Below are 16,904 nucleotides of genomic sequence, written 5' to 3'. Positions count from 1 at the left end.
TATGCGACGCTAATGCGTTATCCTCAGTGTTCCGAAAATCCAGTCCGGATTTTATGTGACACTAATCCGTTATCCTCAATGCTCCGGTTCGGGTTTTATGTTTCTCCCACAGAGGCGCGGTGGCAAAACAAAAGCGAGGCGGCCATGATCATACCGCGAGGTTAACATCCCCTCATTTCCTTTTTAAAAGTCGCTTATATCTTCAGCTAGTTTATAAATTTTATATAATTATTCTGTCATTTGAAGGACGTGAGAAAAAAAAATACCATGACGTGAAGACTCGCGTTGTAGTGACGGCGGACTGGGAAAAGAGTAAGTACGCTAACATAATGTAGCTACATGCTAGCTAGCAAACTAGCAAACATACGCAGAGAGCTTACTATCGAGGTTTTTGGGTGGTAAAATATTGATTTTATTTTTAAAGAATTGGGTTGTTAGAAAAGCAACATGTTGACATTTTTGTGCCTGAATGTGACAGGGTAAGTGTAAGCTAAATGGGCGGTGAGTTGCTTAATCAGCGATCTCGTGTAGTATCGCGAGATTTTAGACTGAGGAATTAAAATGATAGTTAAAACTGATCTAGTTTACACTTATACTTCTCATAAGATGATTTTCAGCTTTTTTTAAATAAGCAGATTAAATTTTGCAGAGTAAAGCAGGAATACTCATAATTATGGACTGGATACAATGTTATGTCAGGACTTCTCATCATCCTAACCTTCATCGAAACTTAAACCCAGCACAACTGTCAGGATCTTGTGATCTCCATGGAGAACTCTGAGATCTCACCATCTGTCACTGCACGCAACCTTGTGGTGATCATGGACAATCAACTGTCCTTTTCCTCTCAAACTGCTAGACTGACACGCTCATTATAACATCAGAAGAATTCGTCCGTTTCTATCCACACAGGCCGCTCAGGTGCTTGATCAGACCTTTGGCATATCGAGACTGAACTCCTGCACCTTGCTACTGACAGGTCTGCCTCTGCGCACAATTCGACCTCTGCATCTGATCCGGAACACAGTCCAGGACTTGTTTTCATCCTTCCCAAGTTCTCCCACACCACCCCATTCCTACATTCCTTTCACTGGCTTCCTGTAGCTGCCCGCATCAGATTTAAAACGCTGATGCTCGCCTACAAAGCCAAAAACGGACCAGCTCCGTCCTGCCTTAAAGCATTTCACACACCCTGTACTGCACCACGCTCCATCCGCTCCTCTAGCACTGCTCGACTGGTCCCACCATCTCTCAGGGTACAAGGATCAAGGTTCTTCTCTGTTCTGGTGCCCAAGTAGTCGAATGAACTTCCTCTAGATGTCCGAGAGGCTGAGTCGCTGGCGGTCTTCAAACGACGTCTAAAGATAAAGACAGAAGTACTTAAATTCAAGAAGTACTCAAGAAGTACTTAAGTTCAGGAGAATTCAGAGCGCTTGTGTAAGGCGCTCTGGATAAGGGCATCTGCCAAATGCCGTAAATGTAACACTTTTCAGAGGAAAGTAGCTAAAGCAGGCTGAAAAAAATCGCTAGAAGTCGCCAGTTGATGTCACTTGCTCATTTGCATATTCATTTATTCATTTGCATATCAAAACCTTTTACATGAAAAAGGAATATTTTCTGAAGACACTTAAAACAGAAGAATTTTCTCAAAATAGAGAATAGTAGATCACAACGTATTTCTTATAGAAAAAAGGCATTCTTGGGTCACAACACAATCATTTACATAATAGAATAAACCAACTATTTATGCGTTTCCAGAATATTGCGTAAATAAATCATTTGAAACAAGACGAAGCAGTGGTAGTAAGTAGATGGAAGAGATGTTTATTTGTATCATATTTGTTGGATGAATAAAGCTGAATGCTTGGTCCTGACGTGGTGACGCTCCTCTCTCCTCCGCAGCTCTGTTGATCTCATGTTTGCGCTGAATGCGCTCCGTTATCGTGGGACCTTTAGTGCTCCCGTTTGCCTTTAGGGAACCATGTACCGCGTCACTGGAGAGCGGGACTTCCAGACGTCGGCCCGCCGCATGGGCACGTCGCTGCTCTTCCAGCTGTCGGTGCATGAGCGAGAACTGGACCTGGTGTTCCTGGACCACAGCTATGCCAAGCCCTGGAACGCCCACCCTGACGCCAGCAGTGCCCGGCCCACCCGCATGCTGTTCGTCACCCCGCGCCGCCAGCAGGACTCCTCCGTGTGAGTCACGCTTTTATATAGACTGTTTTTTTTTTTTTGATATGTAAAAGACTGTTGTGTCTTTTGAGGAACTTTTATTCACATTAGTGACATCGTAGTAAATTTGCATATTTAGAAGCTCTAAGTGTTTGATAGAGGTGAATTAGGTGGTTTGGTGGTTTAAAACTTGACATCTGTGCAGAGATCTTCAGATTCACATTAAAAAGTTTGTGGTAATTAATAAGTCTCACAAGCGTCATTAATAGCGTATATGTACTGTATTTTAGCTAAAAAAAATTATGTCTTTTCCAGGGAGTCTGAGATGTCCATCGATGTTGAGACGGTAACACCCACTCCCATGCCCCTCTACGACAACCAGAAAGCTCGAAGTGTGATGAACGAGTGTGAACGCCACGTTCTGTTCGCTCGGACCGTTGCTGATGGACCGCTGCCTCCAGACGACTGGGAAGATCATATTAACAAGTAAGAAAACCACACAGAGGTCTGCCACATGCTGCTTGTAGGAATCCAGGCTCTGTAGGAATCCAGGATCTGTAGGATCTGAATTTGCCAATAATTCAGTGTGGTTTTATTAAAGAATGTTACACTTTTTATCTGTTTCTAGTTATGTTTCATTTAATTTGATGTTGTGGAATGTCAGTGAAACAAATCGTTCATGTATTAATTGTTCATTGCAGTCATTGTGTAGCAGTGTGATGTATGAAGACGGACCATACACTCTGTTAATGAGGCCACTGTGGATCTTTACTCTTTTAGGACTGGGTGGACGATGGCTCAGAACAAGCTGTTTAATAAAGTCCTGAAGGCGCTGCAGGCGGAGAGACTGGCCAGGCTGGCTAATGAAAGTGTGAGTGATCTAAACCTTAGTTCCACAGAGCTTCTCTTTTTTGTTCTGTCTAATTCTTAACTGTAGTGTAGTATAGCATAATTAACATAGTCAACTTTTATCAGAATTGAAAAGGCTTGTTGTATCAAATAACATATTAGGCACTATGTTCTGTATGCTATAGTGGATGGGATATACATTAGCTGGGTTTTTTTCTACTGGTTATTTGATAGAAGGTAAAATACAGTGTACTCGTTCCAGATGTGAGCACAGAATCCATAAAAAGTACTGAAATGACAAATTCCAATTCCTCTGTATGAGAATTTAAACCTGTGCGTGTGTGTGTCCAATCCTGTGTCAGGTGTGTAACGAGCCCATCCTGCGCAGGATCGCGGTGGATAAATGTGCCCGTAAGGTTCGGCACGCGCTGGCCAGCGTGAACTGGGATGCTAAGCTAACTCAGTGGCTACACTGCACCCTGGTGGAGTCTCTGAGCCTGGCCATGCTGGCCGCCTACCTGGATGTCCTGCAGACCCTCAAAAGCAAGGTGAAAACGCTTAACCGTTCTCCAGAGTGTCCTGAAATCCACTTCAAAGACTTCAGCTCACTTAGCTTCTCTATGATTCATCAGGTTCCTTCGCTGATTGAGCGGATGCTACCGGCGTCGTCCACTAAATCGGGTGCGGCGGGGGCCGAGGCGCTCTCCCTGCTCCTGAAGCGCCCCTGGGATCCGGCCGTGGGTGTGCTGTCCCAAAACAAACCGGTACGTGTAAAACGCCTAGCGTTCTAATGATGGGCTTAGTATTATTAAAACCGCTGTATTGTATTTCATTAAACCGCTGCAATTTGTGTGCTTTCTGATGTATTTAGAGTAAACTTCCTGGTTCGCCTCTGATCCTGATTTGTCCATCAGGACCGACGGTGCCCACCTTCTCTACCTCCCGCAGAATGAGATTCTGGCAATCACAGCTTTCCTGTTTAGGCAAGGCAAGTCGTCTCACACACACACACACACACACACACACACAGAAACAGAAACATTTTCTCTTTTTTCTCTACGTCTCTCTCAATCACTTTATCTCTTTCTGTCTCCCTACCTCTCTTGGTCTCTGTTGTGCTTCATCTCTGTCTCTCTATTGCTATTTGTCTGTTTTTCTCTATCTGTCTCTTTCTTGTGTCTGTCTATCTCTCTATGCTTCTGTTTCTCTCATTCTGCATGTCTCTGCTTCGCTCTCTGTCTCTATTTCTCTCCTTCTGCCTCTCTCTCGCTTTGCATCTGTTTCTCTTTTTCTGTCTTTCTTTGGCCTTCTGTCTGTCTCTCTCTGTCAGTCTTGTTCTCTGGCTGTTTCTCTCTGTCTGTCTGTCTCTCTCTCTCTCTCTCTCTCTCTGTCCAGTTCATAAAATCACCCACACTAATTTCCATCACTTGGATCAAATATATAAATAACAAATAAATAAATAACATGACTTCTTTGTGTCAGGTCATTCCCATAAGCACTCACGTGGGCAGCGGCGCTAACATCGGCATCACTCAGTGTCTGGAGCACCTGATCGGCACCGTCAGGGGGAAAGTCATCGAGGTGAGAGATTGCCTGGTGAAGGTCTGAAAGAGAGCTCCAGAATTCTGACTGATGAAACCCTTCAGCTTAAGGCTGGTATATGCTGGTATTTGCTCACCTTGGAATAGGCTTCAGCAATGATTTGGTTATTTGGTTATTTGCTTTCAGGTTCACAGTCACTTCCCTCACAAGCCCATCATCCTGGTGGGCTGGAACATGGGTGCGCTGATCGCTTGCCATGTAAGTCAATTTAGAGATATGTTGCCATTTGGGAACCGCTTCAATTGTTGTGTGTAGGAGTAAATATTGAGTGTTTGTGATTTTTTTTCTGTGTGCTACGTGTAGGTGTCTCTTATGGAGCACGTGACAGCCGTCGTGTGTCTGGGTTTCCCTCTGCAAACAGTCAACGGCCCCAGAGGGGTAAATCCTGAGTGACATCATGTTCTTTTCTTTGTACTAATCAGGAATATTGGGCCTGGAAAAAACAGAGCTGATTTAAACGTGCTATTCTTTACTGTTGTTCTTAGTGCTGCAGTGTGTTTACCCCTGGGGTGAGTGGAATATGTTGAGAACTATGTGCTTTATTTTCTGACTGGCAGGACGTGGACGACCCCTTGTTGGACATGAAGACCCCTGTGCTGTTTGTGGTGGGCCAGAACGCGCTGCAGTGCAGCACGGAGAACATGGAGGAGTTCAGGGAGAAGATCCGAGCAGACAACAGCATGGTGGTCGTAGGAGGAGCTGATGACAACCTCAGGTGTGTCTGTGTGTCGGGGTTGTAAAAAGTGTTTGTGTGAGAGAGCTTTTAAATGAGTGTTTTCTGTTGTTGTAATCCTCAATGCCGAATTTATTTTGTAGCTCATATTAACTGATCTCTCCTCTGTGTGTGTGTGTGTGTGTGTGTGTGTTAGTAGTCTTGTGCAGGATTGTTAAGGTCTCACAGTTTCCCAGTTAGTCAGGGTGTATGATGGGACAGTTACCTCACCTGTTTCTCAAAATATTAAGCAAAGACATTATGTTTTAAAAATTTTTGTATGACACCGTCTGTAGTTTCACCATTAAAAGATTAAAACATTTATCATGCCTCAGAGCTGCTCAACTCAGACATTTTTTTTCCCCCCTCTGTTACAGGATCGGCTCCTCCAAGATGAAAGCTGAAGGCCTGACGCAGACGATGGTGGATCGCTGCATTCAGGTTCACACCTCCCTTTTATATGTAAAACACAGCAACCAACATTAAAGCATTTTAATGCCATGATGTATTATTTTATCTGGCATTAACTAATTAGCATCAGCATCTTAATCCAGCATCTGCAACAGGTTCCTGAGAAGCTCACCATTTTTCTTTGCCTCTTCTTTGCCAGGATGAGATCGTGGACTTCCTGACGGGCATTCTGATGCGGGCAGAAAGTCCCAGTCTCACCTCGGGGGAAACGCGGGATCTCGACGCAGAGAAGAAAAAGAAGCCGCGTCGCGAGTTGCCCTTTGAGACAGAGAGGTCACGACCTTCATCGCCAGCCATCAGGGTTCCCATCTCCCCCTCAGGATCAGAGGTTAGATGATGAATTAGAGAAGAGTAGGACTGATGTTCTCTCACATGGAGTTTCACCGGGTGTAATGATGGTGTGATCATATAGAAAGATTGTGGCATTGATTAAGGAACTTTTTAATATTTGTTCTTGTTGACTGGAAGAAGTAGGAACAATGCACAGAAGACCAGTATTACACAAGAAGTAGTTTTGCTGAGGTTTTGATAATAATCATAAGACATGTTAGTTGTTTAGAATAATATTCATGTAAAGAATGAAACACTAGGGGGCGTGCTATTATAAGAAAATACGTCATCAATGACAAGATGATGTGATGAGGCCCGATGCAAAAAAAAAAAAAATTATTAAAGAATAACACATCATACTTTTTAGTGTGACACATAGCTAAATGTTGTGGAACATCCTTGAAACAAGTTAGCTCCTTTTATCTCTTATGTTATAGCAGATATATCTCACTAACCTCTCTTTTTCTCTCTCTTGAAGTTTGAAAAAATGCAGCTTATTATGTTACTGTGAAATTTGGAAACTCCGTCCTGAAGACTTTCCCATGTGGGAAAACTTACTGACTGTTACAGAGTGCTGACACTGGGGAAACTTGACCACAATAACAATTTATTTGTTACTAGTCTTAGATTACATAGAACATATAAATTGCAGTCGACAGGATTGTCAGAGCTGCTGTTATCGAAAATTAATTAGCGCCTTCTGACCAATCAGATTCAAGGATGTAAGCTTTTTGCACCTCACTGTAGAAGATAAGGACTGATGTTGGAATTTTTTGTCTGTGTCGCCCCCCCTGTAGGACATGTCCAGTGTGTGCAGCAGTCCCACAGCCAGTCCCAAACCCAAGACCACCACTCTGTCTCCGGCTCAGAAGTCGAGCCTCATCACCACCACGCAGCTCCTCAAAACACACATGCAGCGATCCGGAACCATGCTCACACACAAACAAGCTCAAGGTGCGGAGGGAAATGCGTGCACACAGATAAGCACAACATAAACCCCACACACACACTCCTGCTGCATGGACTGTGTGTGTGTTTGTGTGTTTGCATTGTTGAAATTTAGGTCTCTCTAATGAGCAGTAGATTAGTTGTTAGTTTATCCATTGTAAGCATTCAGTCACCTTTCCTCAGTTCATTCCACCTCCCCGTGATGTGTATGCGGGAGTTTTTCCCTACTTTCCTGTCCTCTTTCTCTTTTTTCCCCCTTCATTCTGTGTACCTTTGTCTTCCGTCCGCTGCAGCTCAGTTCGCTGCCTTTATGAAACAGAACATGCTGGTGAGGAAGAGTGTTCCTCCTGGCAGTCCCTCCTGTCTGTTTGGTGAGTATGTCTCCCTTCTCACTCCCTCTTTCTCTCTGCATCACTCATCTAAACTTTTTCCTTCTTTCTTTTTATCCTTTTGAAATTATAATCCTCTATTTTGAAGAAAGTTGCCTTTCTAAAACTTTATTTTTTTCGTGGAAAAAAGTTGTCAGAAAGGTTGATGTTGGCCTCGTTGATATGCATTAAGTTTGACACTTTTGGAATACAGTGTCGGTATTCACAATACGTACATATTTGAAAGGGAAAGAAATCCACTTCCAAAAGTGGAGAGTAGTGTTGGGCAATATGATGATATGACAGCGTGATGAATACATTGATACCCTTTTTGAGTATCATCTATATCACTGGGTGTCAGTGCTTTGAACTTCCTTGTAACATGGTGTAGCCTATTAGACTTTAAAAACTATTTTGATCTGATTCAAGTGTCGCCCTTCACTGGCACTGACAGTCAGAGACGTTTGGAAAAAAGAGAGCAAGAGACATGAACAGTGCTTCACAGCACGCTGCTGGCTTTGTTGCAGCCGTATCATAAATACTGAAATCTGCTCCAAACTGAGTTGGATAATCTTTAAAAGACACTCATGCAGAGACACTTGGCAAGTCTTTTTGTCAGTTTATATCTGAATATTAGTAAAAACCCACCCATGGTTGAATTTCAGATGTGTGTGTGTGGGTGTGTGTGCGCGCCTCTCTGACCCTCGCCCTGCTCTTTGTGTGCCACAGTACCTGTGTCCGGCGATCAGGTGGAAGGTTTGGAGCAGAGTGATCAGCGGCCCCATTTGAAGAGGAGGCAGACACCAAGTCCCACGATCCCTACAAAACCCTCCAAACGGGCCAAGATCAAAGTCACCATCGTCTCCCACGGCGACGGAGCCGGTGCCACGGTGCCTTCCGGCATCCAGGAAGGTAAACACACAAAGTGTTAATATACCTATATTCTTTTCAATAAACTAAAGGCAGTCATGAGTGAAACAAGACATAAAAAAATAGCTACGCTTGTAGAATGAAAATGCACAGGAAGTAATTTAATATCTATTTATACAGTAGGAGCGTCTGGAAAGCCCCTTACAGTCACCATGGGCCAGACTGTATCAGGTGCCAAAGATCTTTCCGGATTGTTGACTGCACAAAGGTTTGTACGCTGACACAAACGTAGATAAGCTCACAGGCTTACAGTACATAAGACATACAAACATGCTGTAAATTTTAAATGCTTATAAAGTGACAGATATGACTGATGGGTAAATCCTTTACAAACTCAAATTTACTGCTAATCAGAACTGTAGAAATGTCTGACTGACTGATTTTTGCACAAGTTTGTGGTATTTTTGGAAATATTTCTAGGGCTGTGTTTCTATTTCTCACTGCAAAACTAATGTAGCATTGCAGTATCCATGCCTTTGAATGCTGTGTTTTAATAGGGTTAACATGCTAAAATGAACAGCGTAGGATTGCTCATTCCTACGCTGGATGCTGCACCTCTGCTAGTAGTGGGCGTTATGATGGCTAATTCAGTATACTAGTTATAATTTTTCATATTGAGGGCCAAACACTGTATATCAATGTCTAGTGAGATATAATTGTAATATGAGGTGATTGTTTTTTGATGTGTGTTGGTAGGTCTGGTGCTTTAACTGATGTCTCTGGAGGTCTCAGCTCGGGCGGAGCTTCCTTCCACAGCCTGCAGGGAGGAGTCATATCAGGCTCCTCCTCCACCCCAGCACAGGTCCAGACTTCTGCACAAGGTAAAAAGGAGATGCTGCAGAGCCAAAAGTCCAGAGGGAGGAGATGGAGCTGGAACTCCTCCTATAAGCCGAACTCTTATCACTAATCTCTAACCCTTAACAACACACTTCTGCAGCCTGAAACACAGTGGGCATGTGGTTCGACTGCAGTTGGGTAGGCGGAGCTAGAAAAGGGTCTGGCTTCACCCCCTGGACTGTTGGTTCTGCAGTGAGGGGTACTTGGCCTAAAGTAATTGTGTTGTAATGCTTATTTCTGGCTCTTACTGACTCTGTGTGTGTGTGTGTGTGTGTGTGTGTGTGTGTGTGTGTGTGTGTGTGTGTGTGTAGCTACCTCTGCCAGTAGCCTGTTGCAGGGCCTGAGCTTCAGCCTGCAGGAGATCAGCTCTAAGTCCCCGGTTCTACCCTCCAGCACACAGGTACGAGCTCAGATGTTGTCCCACAACTTTGCATTTCACTCTGCAGTATTTTGCTGAATATCCAGTATACAGATGTGTATTTTTCTAAATCTCTCTCTCTTTCTCTTTCTCTTTCTCTTCTCTCTCAGGCTTCAGTAGGGAAGGCTCAGGCTCATGGGCAGATGTTAACCTCACTCACTCCAGCAGGTGGCACTCTGGTGCGCGCCGTTCCTGTCGTCTCCACCGGCTCTGGAGTGACCAAAAGCACAGCCATCCATCAGCTCCTCACCAACGGTGGCCTGGCCAAGCTGGCCAATAGCCTGCCAGGACTGGCCCACGTAGCCAATCAGAGCGCGGGTACGTCCTTATCGACACCGCGCTCCACCAAACAGAGGCGACCACGCTGAGTAGCGTTCAGGGAAATGTTACCATGACTACTGGCTGTAACCTGGCTTAGCAAAGCGACCAGAACCGTCAAGCAGTGAGACGACAAAAAAGTGCTTACTGATAGACGGAGGAGGAGAAAAAAAAGTGTATTGTGTTTAAATCAGCGATACGTTCCAGAGAAAGTAAGATGTATAAATCCACGCTTGTATATATGTACCATAAGGGTAGATCACTTACGTTAGAGAAAAGCAACATGCAGGCTAGATCGATTTCCAGTTCAGACACAAAGCGTCACAAAACCCTGTTTAAATTCACAAATGGAGGTGGTAAGAACTACATTACAGTTGATTTTGATGTAGTTGTCGTGTCACCAGCTGTTTTTGTCTGTTTCCGCATTCTCATTATGTTCATGTTCTTATTTGTTTTGTCCAATTTTAATTTTTTGTGTTATTTGGTCCGACACACATGTACTATTTTTGACATCCATTCTCAAATGCATTCATTAAACAAAAACATCAAACCAGCATCACTGATGTCAAGCTTTGTCTTTTTTACCCTCATCTTTTTTTTTTATATGTATATTTTTTTTTTTTCCCTCAGAAGTGCATGTTGCATTCCTACTTTTTGAATAATTAAAGGGGACGTTAGTAATATTTCAGTGTTTCTCACCCTGAAACCAGTGTTTCGGTGTTTCCCTGTTTCTTAGTTTTAGGATTCTGTTTGCATTTTTACAGCCCAGAAATGAGCTCTGTCTCCTTTCCCTAATAACAGAAACAGCAAAGGGGTTGAAGATTAAAGGGAAAGCGATTGCAAATCACTTTGCAGTCAGCAGAGGGTGCTGAACAACCTTTATATTAATATCTTTATGTAATCTTTATATTATGACTTACTCGCATTTCTTTATAAACTGCTTCTTACATCCACATCCCCAATTTTTTTAAACTATTTTTGTTCATTCTGGTTTAGTTTTTGTTCATTATGCATGTGTTTCCCCTTAAGCCATTAATTTCTCCAGTACATTCAGACATTCAGGTGTATAATCCATCCAAAAGCCATGTCATACTTCATCATATTCATGATAGAAAGTTTCTTTATTTACTGAATTAAAGTGATAATTAATCTTATTCTAATCAGTTATATCAGGTTCTCTATCCAGTTGCACCTTTTTAAACATTAAGAATATTTCTGTAATCTTGAGGCCTAGGATCTCCTGATGGAGCTAAAAAAATTTGGCACCCTTCTAGAAAATGAGCAAACATTTAATATGTAAAAACATATGGCTTATGGTATAATTTTATACAATATATAGATTTATTTGTTTTTTGGTACTCATCGATTATACTGGGACGAGTATCCTGCTTAGTATTACACAATCACTGGCATCATGGTACATTTTCTTTTGCTGTGTTTGTTGATGTCATGTACTTCTAGCAATAAACTCCTTACGATGAGTTTTATAAAAAATGAGCGCCGTGTGCAAAGTGCGAAAGGAAGTTTCTCCGTGTTCGGTGCTCAGTGCTCGCAGAACTGAAATGATCTTATACATAACAATTCCTCTGCATGATCACTTCACTGTTCCACAATCAAGAATACATTTTTTTTGCACCATTTGTGGCAACTTGAGCTCATATTAATGACCATGCTAGCTGATCGTGCTCTCCGCCTCCCTCACACTCTATTATAGATACTCTTTAAACACCATAAGACGTTCAGTAAGCTTACTAGTTTTGTAGGAAGATGCTGTAGTACCTGCTCTTGATATTGTCACAGTGCACAGTTAGCAGTCTGCTTTGCTATGATCATTAATCCTGAAATCTGAAATACGTCCGGATCATTGTGATTTTTTATCGTCTGTTTATTAGTGCGAAAACATACACTCGGCTAGTGTCACATAGTATGACGTGGTAGTGTTGGTATTAGAGCATTTTATATGAGTATGAGCAAATAATGTGGTAGTGGACCTACAACAGATGCCAGTATTATGTATCTTTGTTTAATTTAAACTTTTTTTTTTTCAAACACAAAAAAAGTTTAAATTATTGACATCCTTACCATTAATATTTATGGACAAAATGGCACAGAGTCTCCTCCTATAATATTTAACAAGGTTGGAGACACTTGTAGAAGGATCTTGGTCAACTCCTCCATGCAGAACTCTGAACTTATATTCTCAGGTTTGTATCATGTGGATGTCTGTCTTCAGTTCAGACCACAAGTTTTCAGTAAGGTTTTCAAATCCAGAGAGTGAGATCATTGCAAAACAGTGATTTTTTGTTCCTTTAACCATTTCTGTGTTGATTTGAAGTTACTGTAGGCTTGGCTTATCATCTTCTTGAAAGCACTATTAATGGCCAGGTTTTAACCTCCTGGCAGAGGCAACCAGGTTTTGAGCTGAAATATCTTGTGTGTGTGTGCGTGTGTGTACGTTGAGCAGGTCTGAAAGCCCCCACTACCATCACAGTGACATTGCGAGGCCAGCCGAGTCGAGTTCCGGCTCTGGGCCACGCTGGAGCCGTGCTGCCGCCTCACAACACATCCGAGCAACAGGTAGGGGTGCGGCTTTACATTTAAGCAATATCGCATAAGCAAGAGTATGGTTATACTGAATACCGGCACGGCTGTGATTCACCGCAGGCATGAGCCCACAGAAAATAGATCCAGAAGAAGCCACACACACTTTATAACACATTAGCTAGCAGGATAGCTAGCTCATATTGACTTTTTACATTGTTGGCATCACTTCTTCCTTTTCAGCTGCAATGTTTTAAGCCAAAAGTTATATTCCTAAAAAGTATTGTTTGCCATGTCTGCTGATGATGTCACTAACACTACTGTAGTAACCATTTCGAACTGGAATTTTAGTGGAGGACACAGACGAGCAGAGTGACACACACGGTGAAATGTCCCAGTGCGGTTATAGGAAATATAAGCACTCTTGGAACGCCACTCGACCAATCAGATTAGTGGACCGGAGTTGTATAATTGTTGTATAATAACTCGAATATACATCAGTCCAGCTAATAGGGTCACTTTCAGCTCTAATATCCTGTTAATGCGACAACATAATACGGTGTCCTGCTTATGCTTTCACCCCGCTTAAACTTCTTACACCACATTTTATAGTTTTGCAACCTGAAAATAAAATGAACTTAATTTGGGGTATATGTCATAAATCTACAAAAATAGTTCATGATATTGAACTAATGTAGTGGTTTCACACCAAATTAAGGGGGTGAATATTTATGCAATCACATTTTTAGTGAAAATTTTCTCTTAAGCCCACACACGCACACACACACACACACATTTGTACACTTTGCTTTTTTTTGGCAGAGTATAATGTAATACCCGTTTTCTTAAAAAAAAAAAGAAAAAAAAAGAAAAGGATATCAAGTACTACTGGACGATGCACCACAGGAACATGCTCCATATTCCAAATTTCATTCTCTGCTGACAGCTGTGCAAAATCCTTTTGCTGTTGCCTGTCACTTGTCATTTCATTCAAATTGATCAACTCTTTTTTTTTTTCTCTAAAAATTTCTACTCCACACTTGATAACAATTACGGCCTTTTCATTTTCCTCCATTGAAATTGATTGGTTTCATTCAAGTGGTTGCTGTAGTAACAGTCTCTATGACCACACAGAGGAATGGAGAGCTAATTAGCTAATTAAAATGCTGACAAGTTTAATTACACACATGCCTATTCCAAACCGAGAGGCACATGCCCAGTGACTTTTTTTTTTTTAAGTTTAATTTTAAACATTAATTTAAAGCTTTTTAAAAAAATGTTTTGAGAGCATTTTCTTTTAATTTGTATCACATTTCAGGTGCAATAAACAGGGCTCAAAATACAACAGAATTCATGGAGGAGTCAGAAATTTGTGCATGTTGCACATGGTCATATCATTCTCACTTTTTATTCAATGATTTAGAACTTGACCTTGAAGTTTGACCCTTAAAAGACCCTTAATTTTGTGTTTGTTTTTTAATTGTTAAAGGCTTCTTTTTAATTCTTCTTTTTAAAGACAGTACAGATATAGTTCAGGAAATTGGAACAGCAAAGTGGCATATAAACAATTACAACAATTGTACATAATAAAATTACTAAATTCTAGAGTAGAAATTACTTGGATACTAACTCCATACCCTGGTACTTAATATGTTATTAAATTATTAAGCAGAAGTTTTTTTCTACTTCTGAAAATGTGAAATATTTCATTTCAGCACTTTGCCTCTGCAGTTATATTAATTTTCACCATTACTCATATTGCAGGCCTAAAAATATTAGAAATGTCTCTGTAATTTTTCTCTCTTTTGCAGCAATTTTATAAGTTTTTCAATGGATTTATTTTGTGACTCAAACAGTGAGACATGAGTAACAGTTCACCACTTTTCTTCCAGTGAATAGAAACTCCATGGGAAAGGTTCATGCTGTGGGAAGCACCGCTGACACTCTCAATGGCTTTATTCGTAAACAGAATGCTGAGGCACTGAGGGGAAACGCTGACGTCCTGACTGCACGGCTCATCGGCTTTACCTGCTTTACCACAGTGAGCGAGTTCGGAACAGCTGTGGACTCTATTCTGCTTATGACCAATTGTCTTTCTGGCAAGGAGAGGGATATGAATCAGTGTTTTACCATAAATGTAGGATTGATGGGTCTAAGATTAGTCACTGAACACATTACTGTGCAATGCTGACACTGTAATTCCCTAAGAGTTAGCCAAAAAAAAAAAAAGGCATTTCATTATTTCATTATCCTGTACACGTGTGTATACTGTATGGATGACAATAAAGTTGAAAACTGGGCTTCAGTGCGAAGACGAAATCCTGCCCTGGGCCTCTCCTGAGAGAGCGTTTGTGCTAAGCTTTGATTTACTTCCGAATTGTGTTCCTACTTAGCATTAAAACCTACTCGATAACATTCAACCCAAAGTCATTGTCTTAACCACCTCAATCTATGTACTTAAGAATAAAACTACAAAAAAGGTCATTTTTAACTGTGTCACTGATATTGTCCTCCCCGTTATTAACATGTCCACCCTGTTATGAAGTTTATAATTTAATGACGCCAGCTAATGTAAGTAAGTTTTTGTTTGTAAATTAGTGAATCATGGAGGGACAAGTGTCTAAAATTATATGATGAAAAAACAAGGACAGTGTAGTCAGGCACATAAACTACATAAAGCTACGCTGTATGGCCAGAAGTATGTGGACACCTGAACATCTTACCCCTTATGCACTGATGTTGGTGAGGAGGTCTGGGGTGCAGTCGGTGTTCCAGTTCATCCCAAAAGTGTTCAGTGGGGTTGAGGTCAGGGCTCTGTGCAGGCCACTCGAGTTCTTCCAATCCAACTTTGGCAAACCATGTCTTCATGGAGCGTTCTTTGTGCACAGGAGCATTGTCATGCTGGAGCAGGTTTGGGCCTCCAGTGAAGGGAAAGTTTAGTTGCAGTGAAGGGAAATTGTAATTATACAGCATACAAAGAAATCCTATACAATTGTTTTCTTTCAACTTTGTGGCAACAGTTTGGGGAAGAACCACATATGGGTGTGATGGTCAGGTGTCCACAAACATTTGGTGTCCACAAACATAGTGTAAACTGATTTAAGGGAAGAAATGCCACGCAATATAATCTCTGATATAATATCGACATCAGATTTAAGTTTAATTTTTAAGTAGGGCTGTAGGACTCAAGTCTGGTCTCGAAACATTTTCCTTTATTGACTTAGACTTGTCTTGGATTTATTGACATTTGTACAGAGAATTAATATGGTGTTAGTTTCAACCAAGAGTTTGTAAAAATAGTGTATTTGGTATCTATTTGCATGCACAAAGTGTATGAACCAGCCTAATCACTGGCACAATGCACAATGGCCTCAAAGCTGATTTGATGGTTTTACAGCCTCGATCTTGACTCCATCTTGCTTTCACTTGGCCTTGACCCTCTTAAGACTTGACCTTGACTTGATCTCAGCTAGTTCTAGTCTTGGACTTGTCCTGAACTTCACAATTATGTTATGCAATATCCATAATGTGGAGGACATTTTAGGTGACGTTTAATTAGAAATATAATTTATACACCTTAGCTTGATTAGTGCAACTTTTGAAGACCCTAACATGCCCCTATCGTAATGAAACAGCAAAAGAAGGAAGAAAAGAACTGTAATTTTCAGATCCTGTGGAGCCCCAAATAACAGAAAATAACAGAAAATTACAAGGAATTGACCCAAATCTATTTTTTCATTGTGGAACAAATAAAGAGCTTTGCTTTGTGTAAGTTTATTCGTTACATGACTTTCCACTTTCAGTAATAACCCTAGAGCATAAAATAAAATCTGTAAGGAATAAAATTCTTAGGGGCATCCTGTTATAGGAAAATAATCAATGCCAGTGTGATGGGATGCAGCCCAACATGAAGCGGTGTTACTGTTAACACCCCAGAGTTGATTTTTTTTTTATGTCTCTTTATAGTTTCGTTTAATGTTGTGGAACGTCTGTAAACAAGTTAGTTCCTGTGATCACTTACGTTATAGCAGCTATAAACAGTCATTCTTTCACCAGCTCTCTTTTTTCTCACTCTAAAGTTAAGAAGTGAAGTGAAGTGAAGTGACTTATGGCCAAGTATGGTGACCCATACTCGGAATTTGTGCTCTGCATTTAACCCATCCAAGTGCACACACACCGTGAACACACACCCGGAGCAGTGGGCAGCCTTTTCTGCTGCAGCGCCTGGGGAGCAGTTGGGGGTTCGGTGCCTTGCTCAAGGGTCTCACCTCAGTCGTGGTATTGAGGGTGGGAGAGAGCGCTGGTCATTCACTCCCCCCACCTACAATCCCTGCCGGACCCGAGACTCGAACCCACAACCTTCAGGTTCACCTTCGGATTGCAAGTCCAACTCTCTATCCAAAACCTA

At 41.6% G+C, this 16,904-nt stretch overlaps 1 protein-coding gene across 2 annotated transcripts; it reads left to right on the top strand.

Moving 5' to 3' along the window:
- The first annotated feature begins 99 nt into the window (after nucleotides 1–99).
- kansl3 (KAT8 regulatory NSL complex subunit 3) lies at nucleotides 100–14,969 on the top strand. 2 transcript variants are annotated; one of them, XM_026925510.3, is made up of 22 exons: nucleotides 100–312; nucleotides 1,903–2,196; nucleotides 2,488–2,658; nucleotides 2,953–3,043; nucleotides 3,384–3,569; nucleotides 3,654–3,785; nucleotides 3,893–4,009; nucleotides 4,504–4,602; nucleotides 4,750–4,821; nucleotides 4,927–5,001; nucleotides 5,181–5,338; nucleotides 5,713–5,776; nucleotides 5,946–6,134; nucleotides 6,934–7,090; nucleotides 7,378–7,455; nucleotides 8,182–8,364; nucleotides 8,503–8,590; nucleotides 9,079–9,203; nucleotides 9,531–9,619; nucleotides 9,748–9,955; nucleotides 12,420–12,532; nucleotides 14,389–14,969. In XM_026925510.3, exons 2-22 carry the CDS (start codon nucleotides 1,982–1,984, stop codon nucleotides 14,389–14,391), a joined length of 2,613 nt encoding a protein of 870 aa, XP_026781311.1. In that variant the 5' UTR covers nucleotides 100–312; nucleotides 1,903–1,981; the 3' UTR covers nucleotides 14,392–14,969. The 2 variants fall into 2 exon arrangements, with proteins under 2 accessions (XP_026781311.1, XP_026781313.1); XM_026925512.3 differs by lacking the exon at nucleotides 7,378–7,455 and having other exon boundaries at nucleotides 101–312; nucleotides 14,389–14,964.
- Nucleotides 14,970–16,904: the final 1,935 nt, after the last annotated feature.

This window comes from Pangasianodon hypophthalmus, chromosome 8 (assembly GCF_027358585.1).
Source record: "Pangasianodon hypophthalmus isolate fPanHyp1 chromosome 8, fPanHyp1.pri, whole genome shotgun sequence".
NCBI classification, from domain to species: domain Eukaryota; kingdom Metazoa; phylum Chordata; class Actinopteri; order Siluriformes; family Pangasiidae; genus Pangasianodon; species Pangasianodon hypophthalmus.
This window is presented reverse-complemented; position numbering and strand designations above follow the sequence as displayed.

Coding starts and splice junctions, on each gene's coding strand:
- kansl3 (XM_026925510.3), top strand. CDS start 1,982: ATGTACCGCGTCACTGGAGAGCGGGACTTCCAGACGTCGGCCCGCCGC. Junction 4,822..4,926: donor GTGCGCTGATCGCTTGCCAT/GTAAGTCAATTT, acceptor TGCTACGTGTAG/GTGTCTCTTATGGAGCACGT. Junction 7,456..8,181: donor CAGTCCCTCCTGTCTGTTTG/GTGAGTATGTCT, acceptor TGTGTGCCACAG/TACCTGTGTCCGGCGATCAG.